The sequence below is a fragment of the Scomber japonicus genome, chromosome 20, assembly GCF_027409825.1.
Source record: "Scomber japonicus isolate fScoJap1 chromosome 20, fScoJap1.pri, whole genome shotgun sequence".
NCBI classification, from domain to species: Eukaryota; Metazoa; Chordata; class Actinopteri; order Scombriformes; family Scombridae; genus Scomber; species Scomber japonicus.
In genome coordinates, this window is record NC_070597.1 from 26,167,083 (window position 1) to 26,186,441 (window position 19,359).

Sequence of the window (19,359 nt, forward strand, 5' to 3'; positions counted from 1 at the left end):
GGTAAATACTGTACAGGCATTATATTTGTATATATTATACATATCACACAATGAGTACATTTACTTTTAATCCTTTAAGTACATTTTACAGATACTGCTTATGTACTTTTACGTAAGATTTTGAATGACTTTATTTAACTTTTACTGGAGAATATTTTTTTAAAACTCTAGTTCTTCAGCTGTAACTCAACCAGGTAGTTTACTGCTGTTTAATAGCACATGTGACATCAACAGTGCCTCGAAGAAATGTTTCTTCAGCTAAAAGGCCAATCTAATCTGTTGACAGCAAAATACAGAATGTTAGAAATGAGTAAATTCATAGTCTACCTGTCTGTCTGTTCTCTGAGATTTCAAATGGAATCTAATTAGTTCACCACATGCCTTATCTAATGAAGATGGGTCTCTAAGCAACACAGTCTCATCTTCTAGTGGAAGATACTGTGCTTGTGTCAACCAAACAGAAATGTGTATGCGTATGTGTGTGTGTGTGTGTGTGCATGTGTGTGTGTGTGCGCTCAAACTCATAATGAACTGGCCTCATTATTTCTCAAGAGGGTATTGCTGGCTTTGTGTCTCCCTCACAGAATGCATCATACATTAATGTAACACATGCACACAAATGCACTGAGTTACTCACACAGAACTGAAAGAAATTACACACATGTAAAGAGGTACTCAAAAATAAACCCACACACTACTGTTCCAGCTGTTTATTGGCACATACGAGCACACGCACACACACGCACACATGCATATATGTGATGGGTAAAGTACATGTGCTCTGAGGCTGAGGGGATGTTTGTGATGCTGGTGAGTCAGCGCTGTGTTTTACAGTGTTTGATGAGGCTGACTCTGCCCCATGTGTTGTTGTTGGGTTAACCATGTTCACTTCCTCCTGCTCCAGAAGGCAGTGACAGGCGGGAGACACAACTGCAGTTTAATAGGTCAACACTTGTTTGGTTTCATGAATGATGCTTGATTTGCATGACAGATAAGAATTCATTGACACTCAGAACATCAAACCTACTTTACAGAAAAAAACAGACTTTGAACCAAATTACAAACAAACTTTGACTCATAGCTGTGCAGATCCATAAATGGCAGTTGGGCCCTCTTATCAGAGGATACTTCCTCCCTACTGAGCATTACTGAGGCGTAGGACAACATTCAGAGCACTGACCATGCCCTGTGCCCTTAAACCACTTGTTGCTATAAACTGTGGTTTGCCTTATGGATTGGACAAGAAGTCATACTTAAATGAGAAAATACGTAGGAGGAAACTGTTCCACAAACAATTCATGTGAGTTTCTGCTGTAAAACCTCAGTGATTAAGGTTTGGTTAAGTTTAGGCGATTAAAACTACATGATAAAGTTTTAAGAAATATTGTAATCATTAAGAGAACCCAGCATTGACTTTTGGAATAAGATGAGTAAGATAAGATGCAAATCTTTTGTGTTTGTCATTTTACAACTATCAACCTCCACCTCCTTTTTAAAGATGTGTTTAGATTGAACATGACTTTTCACCTTAGATATTCACTCAAATCTGGCAGGTCATCACATTTGCCAATTTGTAATCTGTCCGTGTTAACATTGCCCAATGAGAATTTGCTTTCACCCCTTAAAAAGGTTTTGTGGCTGGAACTGATGCTGATAACACATATGGTAGACTCCAGTGATGAGTCCATGACAAGGTTTGGTTCTGCTATATCACAGAAAACAAACCAACCAACAACAACAAATAAGCACTTTCTCTTCTTCTTTTGCTTTGATTTGCCCATGCATGTTTTGAGGTATCTGCTGGTGGTACTCACTGCGATAAAGATTTAAAAGTCAACATCAACAAGTCTTTCAAGAATCAATCTCTACTCTTCTACAGTCTCTAATAATACACAAACTTCACTGTGAACACTCACTGAAGAAGTTACATCACAGTTGAAATCAACACTGATGTTGGACAAAATAGATCCAAGCCTAGTCTTGCTGACATGCTCCCACCCTTAAAGCTGGCAACATCTTGCACATAAATGCTATCTATTCACTATTCACTGTGTGTAATGACTGAGCCTCAATGTAACAACAGATTGTAGCAATACATTTTAACAACAAAAAACACATTATTTCATGTATAAGCATAATTCCCCAAAATGTAGAACTATTCCTTTAATGGAACAACTATTAGGGTGAGTACTGTTTAACAAATGAAAGCAAAGATGAAAACGTTTCTGTTATGATCTCTGGAACATTTTACAATGCATCAAATCTCAGTATATTGTCTGTATTGTAGTGCAGGATAACAACAGGTAGGTGTGTGTACAGGTGTATTCCTCTTTAGCCATCACAGGAGTGGATCATATGAATGACAGCTACACATAGGTGATTTCAAACGCTGGTTCTTTTATGTATATTTCACATATTGAATTGTAAGCAATGTAAAAGGGAGAAGGCAGTTTTAAGAAAACGTGATAGAGGATGTGATGGGGGGCGGGGAGGGCTGCGGAGTTCAATGGCCTATCTGGCCTTCCCCTCTGCATCCCTCGGCTGTTCCCAGGACTTCTAGGAAATGTAGTCTCACCGTCTGTGTCACCATCTGATCTGTTGTTGTTTTTCATGTGTCAGCATAAACCTTAACTTAGCCAAATCACGAGCCAACTCCTGTCACATGATGTGAAATCGAAGCGTTGCGCGGGTCACGTTTATTCCAATCACATCACATTTAGATTTTTTATCGTACTCCATATCCCATGCTGCTTTGCGTTTTGTGCGCAGACTCGGTGAGCGCCGATGAAGAGGTGAGACTGGAAAATGACTGGAAGGAGGCTCACATCTGGAGGCGAAATTACACTTTACCACCAAGAAATGCGTTTTGTTTTTATTAAAGTCGCATTTTTATCGTTTTTTTAACGTGGAGCTGCCGTCTCCGGACGACATTAGGTAACACTAAAGGAGCTGAGAGTCATTGTAACTCGGTTTTTTATCCGCGTCGGAGAAGTGTCAGAGCCTCACAGCGATAAGCCGTTAGTTTGCTCAGCAGCCAGAATGCCGCGGGACAACAAAACTCCTCTCATCCAGAAAATAGCAAAACAAGCCTTCATCTCCCTTAAAGGCGCGGCCCCATCGGCTAACGGGGAGAACAACCCTGCCGAAGGCTCACAGAGTGAACTCATCTCTCTGGTGACCGCGGTCAGGGCGGCAGATCTAAAAATTGCTCCCCGGAAAACCAAAGCTGGCTCCGGGCCAGCGGGGCCCCAGAACCCCCCGGTCACCTACATGCACATCTGCGAGACGGAGGTGTTCAGCATGGGGGTGTTCCTGCTCAGGACCGGTGCCTCCATACCGCTGCACGACCACCCGGGCATGAACGGGATGCTGAAGGTGTTTACTCTTCCTCTCTCATTTGTTCTTTCCTCTCTTTCATTTTATGTTGTGGCTAATGATGAGTTTGCTTAAGCTACAGTAGCTAGGAAACAGCACATAGCCAACGCCTACATGCTACTACACTGACTGAGACATGACTTTAAATATTTCACTGCCTCAACAAATATTCATTAAATAAAGGGAAGACAATTTTTTTTAGATTAGAAAACAAATGATCAAACTTAATTTTATGTCTGTGAGTTGTAGCCTACATATATAATCAGGCTCCCATTACACAATCACTGCTTTGCACACTCTGTTAACAGCACGTGTTTTTACTATGTGTAACCACCACTCTACATACACAAATATGTGCTTTTATACTGTGTGATGATGCCTTGAACATAAACCTGGCTATGTATAGTAATAAGTTAGATATCAGGGCTTGTTTACCAGCTTTATTAAAGTCAGGCTTTATTATAAATCCACAATGTGTGAGTGAAATCTCATTCCTCCAGAGCCACGATGTATCCAATCCAAACAAATCCACTTTATATATATACATTTAAATTAAAACAATTTCAACAAACACAAGGTTTTCCAAAGTGCTGCACAACAAGATAAAACATAATGCATAGATAACACAATAGAAGCACAATAAGTAATTGTAATGTATGTAATATATGTATATGTAATATATATAGGCAAGAGACAAGTGTGCACAATGAATCCAGAATAAAAAGACTAAACCAATGTACCATTATATGCAGATGTTAACATTGACATTATGTAACATTGAGGCATTTGCACTACTGATGTACAATACAGAAGCAGGTTCCTGTGATCATGTGAAGTTTTAAGACCTGCTTTAAAGTTATTGTGCTCACATAGTGTATAGTCACATTAAAACGGTGTATAATTAAATTGCTGTAAAGTAAAACAAGTTGAGTGGTATTCCAGCATTGCATTGGCCTTAATAGACCTCTTAATACTTTTGTGTATTGATACAGAGGTGTACGGGGGGGGGATTTAAAAAATCAAAAAGAGCACTTGCACTGAATTTAAGGACACTCATATAAGCCAGTAACCACAATCTGGAAATTGGAGTCCGAAATAGGATCAATGCATCAACATCTGCACTGTTTCTGACACTGGTCATTCCAATTGGGGCTACAGCTGATTATTCAGTATTCATTCATTCACCACTGGTTTTCTTAAATCATTGATTTGGTCTACAAAACATCAAAAAACAGTCACATTAAGACTCATATGAGAAGCTGGACAGTTTTATTGCCTGACTGAAACGCTGTAAAACTATAAACTGATTCAAAATAGTGTCAAATCATTGTCAGTCAAACAAATGTGATTCTTGTTACCCCCTCTCCCCCCAAGGACACATAATCACAGTCCCTGCGTCATCTCATTGTGGCACTCCAGCATGGACATGGGAGCACAATTCTGTGTGTTCCCTCAAACAAAACACATGTTGTTGGTCAGTGTGTGCCTGCAGCAGGAGTCAGGGGTCAACAGTTTTATTTGTGATTTTAAAATGGTCCGTTTGGAACGTTCCCATCAACCCTCTGCTGTAGATTTAAACAGTAGATAGGAGTAAGTTATAGGTTGAAGAGTGTAGGTCTAATAATAAAGAGAAGAAAAGCACATGCAGGACTTTATTAACATACTGTAGGTTAGTGCTTAGATAAAGATGCATGTCAGTTAATAGTCAGGACTTGGATTGGTACCAGTACCAATCCAAGTCCTCTTAAAGTGACACTGATACCAGCTGAGTCCTTCATTAGAGTCTCATTCTACATGTAGTTCTCTGTGTAGTGTAGACTCACTGTAGAGTGTTTAGGTGACATCTTGGCTGCTGAACTGCTAATCACACTAACTCAAATTCACCATGACTTCACCACCACAGACAGGTTGTAGTTACAGGTTGTAGCTGCTGTGGCAGTGGACCAATCACATGTCACATTAACTCCAAGAACGCTTGTGTTGATTGGCTGTGAGCAAGTCCATACAACTAGTCATATTTACTAGCTCTGGGTGCAAAAAGGATTGATTGTAGGTATGGATTGACAGAAGATGTTTCCATACTACTCAGTATTGATTTATTTTAGCTGAAACCAGTTTCCAGTTTATTTTCAGTGTAAGTCTACTACTCCATTGTGGATCAGGTCTAATGATGCTTTGGGTCTGTTTGGATTGTTTCTGGCTGTTCTCAGGTCAACAAATTTGGTGTCAGTCTTCCTCTTAAATTAATATGCACATTGGGTTTGGGTTGATGTTCCAAGTGTTTGTTTATTAATAATAGTTAATTTAAGTTCATTCAATCAGCTGACTGTGTTAGGATGTTAGGATGTTAGGATGAGGCTCATGTAACATAAACCACATGGCAAACTGGAACACAGTACCAGACCATAATAAACTGCACTCTCAACAGAGATGCTAAGCACAGTTTTACCTCAAGAGTCTATAGATTATCTTTATATTTTACTTATACATTTATAAGTAAAATAAATACTTGTTGTTTTTTGTCATGAGTGACAGGTTGGAATAAAGACAAATATGTCTTGTACACTCACCTAAGTCTAAAATGGGAAATAAATGATCAAAAGTGGCCATATTTATTTTCATAAATCATCCAACTGATGCTAAAATCAGTCAGTCTTATTTATTGTATTATTTATTTTAAGCTGCATGTTAATACTGTATGTTTAGAGTTAATAATAATAATAAATAAGATGCATTTTCTTTATAAAGCACTTTACATTTGCATCATATCCTCTGTTTCTGTGTGACGTTCAGGTTCTCTACGGTAAAGTTAACGTCAGCTGTTTCGACAAGCTGGAGAACAACCTGACCGTCGGCGCCCCCCTGCCTCGTTTCAACCCCCCCGTGTCCGCGTGCCAGACGGCCTCCCTGCGGCGCTCCGTGCTGCGTTCCGTGGCCGAGTACTCAGAGACGAGCGGGCCGTGCCTCCTCACCCCCGTACGGGACAACCTACACCAGATAGACGCCATCGAAGGGCCGGCCGCTTTCCTGGACATCCTGGGGCCTCCGTACAACCCTGACGACGGCCGGGACTGTCACTATTACACAGTGCTGCAAACTGTGGAGGAGGAGGGGAAGACGGACGGGAAGGGAGACGAGCGGGAGAAGCAGGGAGAAAAGAAGGAGCAGGAGGAGATGTGGCTGCTAGAAGTCCCTCAACCAGAGGACTTCTGGTGCGGAGGGGAACCCTACCCAGGCCCTGTAGTCTCTTTCTGAATACAGTCTGACCACAAAGGGGCCACACTGCAGTACACAACATCCATCCAGCCACATGTGGAGTTTCTATTTTTGCATTGGGAAGTCAAATATTTGGGTGTGTATTACCTGGAACTCAAAGGGAGATAGTGCCTTGCTCAAGGATGCTACTGCAGGGAAAAAGCATGCAGAATTGGGGAATCGGAACGGTCACAGCTTTGACCTCACAGACACCCAACACAGCGTACAGACCACTGAACCGCCTTCCACAAACCTTTTAAATAATCTAATCTGAACTGGGGAGGGGGGGGGGGTTGTCGACAAAGGAATTCACATTCCCAAATATGGTGTTTTATTTTTTGCCTTGGACCATTACATCGCCTCGTGCACACATGAATGTCATCAGCCAAATGTTATGTGAATGATGGAGTGTCATTAGGATCCGTGCTGTGTGAGGCTGTGTGAGGCCTTCTCCTCATTCTTCTTCTTCTTCTTCTCCTCCACTCCACTGCAGAGGACTTCCAGATCGTGACGCGTCTTAATGCCAAAGCCTGTAACTCGAGTCATACCTGCCTTATTTGTGAATATTGAATGTATTCTTTTATTAAGAGTGCCATTTTCTATCCTATACACTCCTTTTCTTCTTCCAAAGTGCACACACTACATTTATATACACTTTATTTGTTTGTGTGTGTTTGAGTTATTCCACATGCTTCATATACAGATCTGGATTTTACTGCTAAAGAAAAAGCTGATCAGCAGTTTCTGATGCATTATTCCATTATTATTATGACTCAATCCAGAGTGTTTATGGTGTATGTGATGCATCATTAAAACTCAGTCCAGACAGTATATGTTGCTAGGATACAACCAACACACTTTCTTCACTTACTTTCTTCACTAACTTTAAAATGTAGCTATGATATAATCATTCCACTCTGTATGTTAGTTTACTGTAGCTCACTGCTTATTATCTCCAGCCTGCCTCGGCTCACGCACACACTCGACTCCACACAGCTCTCTGTGTCAGTGTCACAATGATTCTGTTACTGATGTTGAATGTACAGTATGTGGACCAATAAAAAAAAAAACAGATGGGAATCATCATGGAATATTTAATTTCATGCTGTCTGATAACACAAGTCCTCTATCATTCTTAATCTAAGAATCAGTCATGTTCAATACAACAACCTCTGTACCTCTGTACAAAACTTCATGCACATTTTGACTTTTTGATATGTGAGAAACACTAAGAATAAGTTCAAATATTAACATTTTGTCAGTTTCACCATTATTAAAGTTTTTGGTTTTCCAGTCTTCATGAAGTGAAGCATCTATCACAGGTGATCTGAAGGAAACATAGAGATGTAATGATGACATGTATCTCAGCCTGATCTATACACTCACCCTGAACAGTCCAGTTTCACAAACCAAATTCTAGCTTATAGCTAAAAGTTGATCTGATACATTAACAATGGCTCAGCTTTAGACCTGTCACTATAACTACTTTTATTGGACGATATATTGTCTCAGAAATAATCATGATAATCGATATTATTATCATTTGGAAATCATTTTACACCACTGATATAATGATAATATAGTAAGCATAATAATGAGAGTGGGTGCTACACATAGCATCTTAGCTGCTAATATGAAGTGTGGCAATACTGAGGTCAAAGGTCAAGTCCATGCATCTTTTTTTTTTTTTTTTAAGTCCATGCATCATACGATAAGTCCATATATAGGCATGATGATGCTGATATTGTTAATGTATGATAAGTTGATAATGTAATTATTGTGACAGGCCTACTCAGTTCCAATCATAAGTATCATACTGGTGAACCATCATGTTTACCAGAGTGATGAATTTGGATAAACATTAATGTTACTTATTAACCTGTGCTTTTGTCTATTGGCATATCATGATGTCATCAGTGTTTATTCTGGCTAAAACATTTGTTTTTTTGTATTAATACTGTGGTGGTGACACACAGTGCTGGAAAACATTCAGGTGTGTGTGTCTGTTGATCGATGGAGAGGCTGAGCTAAAAATGTCTCAACAATGAAAATGATGGATGTTTGAGGTACATTCAGACTCATTTTTACTCATAAATGATGATAATGGTATGAATAACTTGTTTGAAAACTGTATAATTGTTTGTATCCCATATTCACCACTGTAAAAAAAAAACTAAAAAAAACTACCCTCACTCATTAAGCTGGAGTAGAATTATGACCAAAACTATGAAAATAAGACTCAGGATGTGTCAGTGCTGCGTATTTTCTACTACAGCGAATCTAAAGGAAATATTGGATGAGCATCTAGCTGGTTTTTAACTTGTAACTGACCAATCTACAACAATGTACATGTATAGGATAAATATAGTTATAGTCTGTATTTTGCTGATTGACGAATCACATGACCAAGAATGAACTGATCTACTAACAAGTATTGTATGTTGTATTAAAGCCTCATATATATCTCATTTCTGTCTGTTGTTGTCCAAAAACTATTAAAAACACATCAATGAGCTACACTGTTGCACTGGATGACATTACTATGAACACACACACACACACACTAGTTTATGTTTACTCAGTCCCACACACACACACACACACACCATCCTGCTGCCAGAAATATTCACAAGAGCACCAAATGTGGATTCATCAGCCAATAAAAATAGTCCCTGATAAATGTACCGTTTCCTCCTGTTTGAGTTGAAACTAGTGAGTAGCTGTTTGGGAAATTACAGAGCATGTAAGACAATATTAATATCTTTTTTAACTCAAGGTCCACCTACTAGCTTCTTCCGGAGCTTTCAGCATCAGATGGAGTTTGAACCGTTTCCATAGAGATAGCTTCAGTGTTAGCCTCCCCTCCCACATATGTCATCTGTTTTACTCATTTCTAAGGCTTCCATGCTTTGATCATGTGATGACATGAAAGCAAACTGCTGATCTGCTGAGAAAGACTAAAAGATGTGGAGGAAAAAGCTAGTAAGTGGCCTTTGAGCTGAGATAAGAATTCCAAGGTGTGATCTGTTTTTAAAGATTTATTCAAGATTCAATCTATCAATTAATCTTTATTTATATAGCGCACATAATTACAGTCATATACCTAGATGGACCACAATAAGTATAAAAAATAATATTTCTAACTTCATTCAGAACCAATGGGTCTATGCTTTTATTTTGTCATTCTTTACCTGAAATGTCAACTTGTCAAATCCATCCTACACATTTGACCCAAAATCCATTCTGGTGTCATCATGAGGAGGAGGAAGGCAGCATTTTACATATGTTCACATCAAGGTTTGGAACTTAGACCATGTTTGACATCCAACATCGTGACAGTATTAATAAATTAAAAAATCCCCTTTAACTCTCACATACTGTTCATATTCAGACATATCCACAGTCTCTCAAATGATTAATGAATCAGTTTCAGGTAAGATGTGATTCATCCTTAAGGAAGCTTTCACAGAGCAGAGATACTTCAGTAGCGTGCGGTGTTGTTTCAGTCAGAGCCAGCACCAAAATCCAACTCCCGCCCCCACCCCACAAGAAAGTATTGTATGCCGATACAGCCAACAGAGCAGCCGCACACATATAGGCCTATGTCCTACAATACATACACATTGCGAATCCATGTAAGGCCACTATTATGCAACAGTAGCTACTTAATGACACCAACATGACAGCTGATCAACATCCGCAACGCATCAAGACGCCACTGTGCAGCAGCGCCATCAGATCATGTGACTAAACGTCAAGAACAGCACATACTGCCCGACTGCTCTGCTGTCTGCCTTAGAGGAAACTTCTAAATCACTTCAAAAATTAAATCCATTTCTAGAACAGACACAAACATGCTCCAAAAACGGTTCTAAAACAAAGAGTGAGTGAGTGAGAGAGAGAGAGAGAGAGAGAGAGAGAGAGAGAGAGAGATTATTAACCCTAACCCTTACCTGACAGCAGCCCTGGTGAAGCTGTTCAGGCTGCTAAAACCACTGCTATTCCATGTACCTAGCCTTGTACTGAAGCGCAGACATGGCTAGCAGAACAGCTTATTGTGCGCTGAGCTAGCTGTCAATCAGTCATACCGCTGCTAGTTTCCCGCCGTAAAATGCCGCACAAAGCCTTTGTTGGATAGAGAGAGTGAGTCCATTTTAGGCGTTGGTCTTCCTCTACCAATAATTTCCATTTTTTTTCTTCAAACGGGCGCCTTGAAAAAGGCACCGGAAGATGGTCCGCAATCATATCTTTATCTCCCGATCTTGCTGTTAAATCAACCGCCATCACCTTTCCAGAATAACAGACAGTGTCATCACGCACCTGCCCCATGGTCCAATCAGCCAAGCTCATTTGAATGAAGACGCCCAGCCCATAGGCCCAGACCATAGGCCCAGCCCAGCACTAGAAACTCTGTCTGTCAATAACACATCAACATTTTATTGGCTGATGATATGGTCACTCAACATTATGCACCCAATAGAAGCGTCCAGGTCGATCAGAGGCTAGCAATGCAACTACTGCTGACCCCAGCAGAGGAAAGGAGCTGTGATGCTTTTATAGGACATAGGAGATTTGAGCTCCACAAAATATAATCATTCATTTTCTGGATAAAGTTGCATACTGAACAAGTAATTGACTCCAGATACATTTCAGAATGACCTTTTAATTATGGAAAAAACATTTTTGACAGGGCTAGCAGTGTTAGCCTTGCTGCCCCACTACACACCATTGTGTTTTTTTTAATTTTTGGTTAATCAAACTATACAATCACATGAACACAACACGTTCAATTAATTCTATAAAATATGAAGAATGCAACATAATTTGTGGATGTTTTAATTCAATATGGGTCAAACACTCAACAAAAATGTACATCAGAAGCTAAAATATTATCACTTTTGTATATTCTGGGTCACATTAGGAGAAGTTGTCAACTTAAAGACTCAAAAAAGCAGTATTTACTGCTCTCAAATGTCAAAATGGGTCAAATTTGATCCTGAACAGTATGTAAGGGTTAATGCAAATACTGATACATTGAGTCTAATGTAAAATAGGTGAATAGAGCATATTTAACAATAAAAAATACTGTCTTTAAAAAGCTGCATTGTGCAAAAATGTCGAGCAAAACAAAAAACTCCACATTGCTTCCAGTGTATGTATGTATGTATGTATGTATAGGAGAAAAATCATCATAATGAATAATGCTGTTGGTATGAATCTCTACATGAGTCTCTAGAGAAGATAAGAGAATAAAAAAAGCCTGCAGACTGAGAGAGGATTCACCTCCCAGCAGGACAATGACCCTCAAACACAGTCCAACTCAGACAGAGACGGCTTCGAAGAAATGATGGAGAAAAGGTCAATGTCCGGACAGGCCAAGCCTTCTCCCACACTACAGGACAATGGAGGATTTGTGGTTGCGACCGTTAGTGTGTGGTTAGGCTCTAACTTGATTTAGTGAAATCTGTTTAAAGGTTAATATTTAACAAATATTTAGATGTGTGAGGACTTGACTGGAAATCATGTCTTGAACCTTCCGGCAGCTGCATGTGCTTGAAGAGACACATTTGTTTGCTTGGTTTTAATTTTTTTCTTGTATCATACTGTCACTGTGCTGTGCTGACTGTGACCCTATCAGCCAGCTCACACGCTGTGGCTCACATTAAACGCAATTATCCTCAATTTCCAGAATAAAGTCTATCAGGCCGATCTATCAGTACGAGGAATACTTGTGGTGCAGCTGGAACAAGAAAAGCCATTTGTTGGCAGCTTCTAGTAGAGATGTCAGATATGTGTAATGTTCTGTCATCACTGTAAGAATCACCACACACATGCTCTTATTTAGAGCTTATTTGATCCTGATAAATAGGCAGGTACATCAGTAAAATGATCATATAAGATAAATGCACACACTGCCTATCATGAACCATAAAACAACTCAGCCTATAGGACAGTGAGTGAGTGAGGAGAGAAGAGGGTGAAGAACAGTAGCCTTCTTTGTTAAATCCATGACTGTATATGGTATCTGTCACTAGTTATGTGGTCACAGTTGTTGGCGTCAGAAGAATAAAGATGTTACAGATAGGCTTCACCACTGCTGCTGCTCAAAAGCTCAAGTCTGGCACTTTTTTTTGGGGGGGGGGGGGATTACATGAGATCAAAATCTAGTTGATGTCAGTGCCAGCGGGACAGAGACAGGTCATGGATGTGTGAAAAACAACTACAAGGCTACACAGTATCTTTTTTTAATGCAATTGACATAATAAAAATGCACAGAGCTTCATCAGCCAGTAAATACACAGTATGAAAACACATCTGTACACATGCACCAAAGGCTGAAACAATCAAATCATGAATTCGTCATCGTCATCACCTTCAGATAGAACATGGAAATAGAAGCAAGAGAAGTTCAAACAGGGGAGAAGAAGCCTGTACTTTCAATTTCCAATTTTCAGTTGTAATTTACCGTAAGATTCTTGTGATATATATATATATATATATATGTGTGTGTGTGTGTGTGTGTGTGTGTGTGTGTGTATACTGTATTATATTTTTTCCTGTGGCTTTAGTATAAAGACTTTTTTTTCAAATTGTGAGTCCAATGCATTTGAAGGATGTCAAATATAATTAATAGCAAATACTTTAAAACTAAAGTTTGTATATAGTGCTACTTCATTCATTCTTAAAGCTCCTCTGAACAGTGTGTCTGTGTCACATATTCTCTATGAGCAACACTGTAGCATCACAATCTGATTTAATACAATCTATAAAACGTCAGATAATTAAACTGCTGTGATTATAAAAATGTGATACAATATATATTGTATTTATAAATATATGTATTTTACATTTGCATATGAACTTAAAACCTAATAAAAACGTACTTTCAACCATCACATACTATACAGACCGCTTTCTTTACCTTCTTTCTGTAATGTTTTGATAATAATGGAAAAAAGCCACTTTTTATTTAGCTGCACTCTAATGATTCTGCTCCTTACCATTTACCGACACTGACTTTAATATCAAATAGTGTCCACAGATGAAAGTGAAACTCCTGATGGAACTTTTCTCTAGTAGAGGGCCAGTGATATTATTTATTCATATGCAACCAGTGTTAGTCCGTTATGACCTTTCAACATAATGACTTTGTAAAAATGGAATAAACTGTCATGAGGAATGACTCATTAGATGATTGTTCATGTGAAACACAGCTGGAGTTTCAATCAAAATGTATATTCAAACTGAAGCTCTGATGATATGCAGTGAAACATCATAATAATGTAACACATCTAAACCTTCAGGCCTGTTCTTTAATTCCTTATCAATTCAACGCAGCAAACTGATGGTTTTGGATAGTCCGCAAAATTAAAATGCTTCTGTTTTTGTGTACATAAAGTCTAGTTTACTCTACAGCATCACTACATACTCATTAACATGATACCATGCTGTGATGAACTTTAAATGCACGAAGGTAAAGCACCATGCATGATTCTTCTATGAGAACCTCATCCTGTTGTTTATTAATATTCAGACATTTAGTTAATGGAATGAAAGCAGGAGACCACAAACTACCCACTGCTGAGGTGTGACTCACAAAAGATACAGACACTGATATAGACAACAGCAAAACACATGCACACACACACTACACACACACACACACACACACACACACACACACACACACACACACACACACACACACACACACACACACACACACACACACACACACACACACACACTCAAATATTAATTTGCTAATAAAATGTGTTCTTTATAAAGTTTGGAACAATGAGCAGCTCATTTCTATTAACTCTCAAGGTAAAAGGAATACAATGTTTAGAATAAGTGTTTACTTATATAAAATCTCATTTGAGACACACACAACATCACAGTTGAGGCAGAGGACGCTGCAGTGTGTTTTCTGTAAATTTGTAGGTTTTTAAGCAATGTGCCACGAGCTTACATTCCTGTTCCAATATGTTTAGAATGATTATATTATAGAATACATTTAAGTCAAGAAAAAAGATGAATTATTTAAAGTGGGGGGGAAACATACATAAAGGATTCAATTTCTCCATCAAAGTTTTAGAGAGTGGAGAAAACATTTAAACATCATACTGGGATATAAAATATTAAAAGGTTAAAGTGTATGGAGCGCACTGGGGGTATTTACATGAGTATTTCTAAAATCCTCACAGTCCGGCCTGAATTCTAATAAAACATGCCACACTGCATTAGAAATAATTGGAAATGAAGACTTGATCATCTTGTTTTGATTGGGGTCAACCGATTTTTTTTTTTTTTTTTGTACATATATTGTTTAAAGAATCAATACTGAGACAAACGCGGACTTGTTCTATTTTTGCAAACAAACCTTTTGCATACTAGATTTCCATACACAGCCTGTTTATAACCTGCTGTGACACCTAAATAAAAAACGAGTGGGTGAAAACTCTGAGTCAGACAAGCCGTGCATGACGCAACGTGGGATTTACCCGATAAAATTTCCAACATCAACATCTTTACAAGTCTTTTTTTTTTCTTCTTATAAATGCAGATAAAATAATTGTCTTCCCCACTTTCACACTTTCACACTTTCACAGCGACTTTTAGGTTCCATGAACGCATCATGGGTTGTCACTGCCTGTCTGTGTTGTGCTTTCGTTATGAGTAATAAACCAAACTGATACAGGATATGTTTATCCTTCTTATACATTTAATAAGTCTCAAAACACACATCACAATAAAAATGTCAGGTCGGTATGAGTTCAACATATTTACACTTCAACATTGTTTTTACACGTGAACCACAGTTGCTTAACACTTGGAGTTACACGAGACGAAATGTGTACAAAAATAGAATGTCTTCCAACTTTACATATTAAAGGACAAATATACATTGCATTAGAAGCGTCCTTGAATCAGTCAGTGTACAAAAACACACACAGCAAGGCACTAAAGGGGAAATATAGTCATCAACAAACATGTTAGAATGAACACTTTGTCAATTCAATAACTTAAAACACAGTATTCTTTTTAAAACGTTATTGCAGTTATTTCACATTGGAACCGTTCCCCTTTATATTACAACCGTCCTTGTATATTCTAATGAATGAATGGCTATATTTACGTGTATGTTCAGTAGACTGTGCAGGCAAAGTGCATTCGTATCCGCCTTTCTTTCAGTTCTGGAGCAGGATTAGGTTTATGTGCGTAATTGCGCACAACTGCACAGCTGCGCGCACCGTGCAAGCTCTTGTTTCTCCTCATCCTGATACTTAGGCCACTGTCTTTAGTTCACAACTGTTTCACAATCGTTATTTGAGAGTTCTTTTCTTTTTAGGGGTTAGTGTGACTCGAGCAGCCATGGTGACAACAAACTTTTCCCAACTATGAACAAATCCCGTTGGTTGCACTGATGCCGCCAGACTGCCTCTCCAGTGCTGAGCTGTTGGATGAAGAGGAAGACGAAGAAGAGAGAGTGGAGGACTTCCTCTCCTTTTGCCTCAGGTGGATTTTAGTGTGTCTCTTCCTTTCGTCGCTCCTGGCGAACTTGCGGCCGCAGTAGTCGCAGGCGAACGGCTTCTCTCCCGTGTGCGTGCGGATGTGCGTGGTGAGGTGGTCGCTGCGGCTGAAGTTGCGCATACAGATCCGACACTGGAATGGCTTGTGTCCAGTGTGGATGCGGATGTGTCTGGTCAGTTCATCAGAGCGGGAAAACCTCCGGTCGCAACCCTCTGCGGGACAGGGGTAAGGTCGCTCGTGGATGGGCGTCTTGCTGGGTCTGTTCGGGTACTTTCTGGGCCGCAGGATCGGCCTCAGAGGTAGGTTCTGTGGGCTATATGCAGAGGGGATCCTCGGCGGCCCTACCTCTGAGCCACCGCTACCCGGACCCCCCAGTGTAAAGTTCCTGATAGTGTTCAGGGGCGTAAGGGGTGGAGGGACTCGGAATGTGTCGAGTGGACATGTACCGAACGGTTTCCGGTCTTGGATACCTGCTGTGTGCATGTCTCGTTGGCAAGCCGGCTGGAAGAAGCTCGGGTAGTCTGGGATGATGGGGAAAAGCGCGTCTGAGCTGCCGGGCTGCTTGGGAGAAGAGTATGAGGGTGGCGGGTAAGAGATGGGGCAGGTGGAGGTGGACAGAAACGCAGAGGGGTCCTGGTACACATCCCCGCAGCCAGAAGTGGAGTAAGGAGGCGGGGATGAGTACAGATGGTGATGATGGTCCATCTCTGCCTGGCTCTGATGCGCCATGGTGCAACTCAAATTTCCGCTGGAGAAGTGATTGGGAGATCCTGAGGATGCCGGGGAGGAGGACGCTGAGGAAGAGGGAGGAGGAGGAGGAGGCGGCTGGGCCATGTTGAAGATGCCCGAGACGATGTTGATAACTCCCTCGGGGTTCCAGTTACTGGGATACTGAGAATCGATGGAGAACTTTCCCATGTAGGTGAAGGTCTGGTTGCGGTGGGGCGCGGGCTGAGAGAAGCCGCTGGAGTAGGAGGAGAGGTCCAGAGAGCGCTTCTCTACACTCATGTCTGCACTCATCAAGCCATCTGAAGAGAGAGAAACAACACAGGTCATTAATGAAAGAGCTCTCTCTCTCTCTCTCACACACACACACACACACACAAAGATGAATTATCACACTAGACAGGAAAGTGTGTTTTAAGAGTGAAAGCCGCAAAGTCTCTGTTCCATTACGCACTCTAATACCAGTCAATGCCATTCAAAGGAAAGTCAGAGAACATTGTGACATTACAAATTAAATGTTCTTTTTTTTTTAACTAAATGAAGCAGCTTGTAAAATGATTTGGAGATACATTTCAAACGAGTGAAATAAACCGAAAGTACCGAAACTTCTTTCTTCAAACATGCGCTCAAAAAAGTATGAAAGCATCAGTCTCTCATCTTACCTGCTGTCACATTAAGCTGGTCGTAATGCGCTCCTAAGTCTGTGTTGGGGAAGATTGCCACAGAGGTCGGCAAGCTGGTGGAGATGTCATCCACCGAGTACACACTGTCGGCTACAGGATGCACGAAGCCCCCGAGATTCACCGGCACTTTCTCCAGAGTTTTAGCCGTCATTGTGGAGAAAACACTGCCGCGTCTGCTCGCTCTCCTTCTTCTTGTTGCTCTCTTGTTCTGTTTTTATCTCTCTCCAAAGGTTGAGATGAATAACTATGTGTTAGTAACCCTGCCACGCGTGGGTCACCTCTATCAGTCAGTGCGTGTGAGAGGATGAGCTCTGTGTTTCTGGTACGCTTCATGCGCTCTATGGTGACAAAGTTAACACAGTGTCAAAGTTACTGTTATTGCGACCGGCGGGCCTGGTGGAGGATGTATATGGGGAACCTTGTGAATACAATCCTACGTCACTAACCAAATATGGAGTGAGAAGGGAGGGCAGACAGAAGCGCAACGGCTGCTGATTGGCTGGGAAGCTCCGTGACGATTGCAAAGGGAATCACTCAGTGGAGTGGAGAACCCGCTGCTGCAGAACAGTCAAAGCAGACTTTTTCCACTGGCGGATAAATAAAGATAAAAGAGCTTAAAATGACTTAAAAACTAAATACATCACAATGTGCATCCAAACAACTCATTAATTAACCTTCATATAAAATATGATAGATATATATTGCATTTAATCTATTATATCTTCTATCTAATCACCCTCTGATATCAAAAGAGGAATTCCGGTTTGAGCTTCTTAACCCATAAAAGGTTGAATCCGGTGTGAAGGGGAACACCCCCCAAGCTCCTTATTTGGTTTTGATTCCGGAAAAATGATCATCGGAAAGTGACCAGTTTTACCATGCTGAGAGAGACAGAGAGAGAAAGAGAGAGAGAGAGAGAGAGAGAGAGAGAGAGAGAGAGAGTCGCTCTGGCATAACCACAATCAAATGAGAACGGACAGGGGAGCGGAATTTATTCCTTTGAGTACGATAGGCTTCATGAGCTCGGAAACTTTTGTCAGTCTGATTTGACTATGCTCTAGGAAATAATAGATTTGGTTTACTGAGGAGTTAAATATAGTCATTTAGAGATATTTATAGAGCTTGGCAAGAGGAAACCAATATTTATAGATGCGGTGGTATTGGTGGGCTATGTGAAATAAACACACAAAATGAGTTGTAAAGATGATAGTGGTGGTGGTCCGTAATAAAGGATGGAAGAAGATGGTGACTGAACACGGAGAGGAAATGTTTCATTCATTTCAGATTTTTCAGTTTTATTTAAGGGACATCACCATTGTATTGTTTAATGATATTTATTGTCATAATTTTCTTAATTTAAAACCTCTGAAAATGCATTGAGGGAGAACATAGGCACAGCCATACAATGCATGCAGCTGAGAGCAAATGGTAGTAAAAGAATACATCAGTTTTAAACAATAAATGAATAATGCAAAAAAGTCAAAGTGTAGGATTTTATTTATAATGAGATAAATGAAAACATCCACCCATACATATGTACATGCACTGATATATACACACATGCATTCATACATAAATAGATAGGCCTACATAAATAAATATATAAATACATGAGAAAAAATCATTTTAAAACTTAAAAGCAATTATGATGTCATAACTTTGTCTTTTTTTAAAAAGTGATTCCTCTCTTAATGTGTGGTGTTCCTACACTCTGTTATTGTTTATGTTTCCCTCATAAATACTGTCATGTTCCTTTACAGTGTTGGTTGTGGTTATTTGTTTATTA

At 39.9% G+C, this 19,359-nt stretch overlaps 2 protein-coding genes across 2 annotated transcripts; one reads left to right on the forward strand and one right to left on the reverse strand.

Annotated features, from left to right (window-relative positions):
* Positions 1-2,363: 2,363 nt before the first annotated feature.
* On the forward strand, positions 2,364-8,333 carry adoa (2-aminoethanethiol (cysteamine) dioxygenase a). Its single transcript, XM_053341728.1, has 2 exons — positions 2,364-3,375; positions 6,169-8,333. The coding sequence occupies exons 1-2, from the start codon at positions 3,040-3,042 to the stop codon at positions 6,628-6,630; spliced, it is 798 nt and encodes a 265-aa protein (XP_053197703.1). The 5' UTR covers positions 2,364-3,039; the 3' UTR covers positions 6,631-8,333.
* A 7,012-nt stretch (positions 8,334-15,345) lies between these two features.
* Positions 15,346-17,836, reverse strand: egr2b (early growth response 2b). The gene is made up of 2 exons (XM_053341305.1): positions 17,553-17,836; positions 15,346-17,192 (listed from the first exon to the last, which is right to left on the reverse strand). Exons 1-2 carry the CDS (start codon positions 17,722-17,724, stop codon positions 16,030-16,032), a joined length of 1,335 nt encoding a protein of 444 aa, XP_053197280.1. The 5' UTR covers positions 17,725-17,836; the 3' UTR covers positions 15,346-16,029.
* Between the last annotated feature and the right edge of the window lie 1,523 nt (positions 17,837-19,359).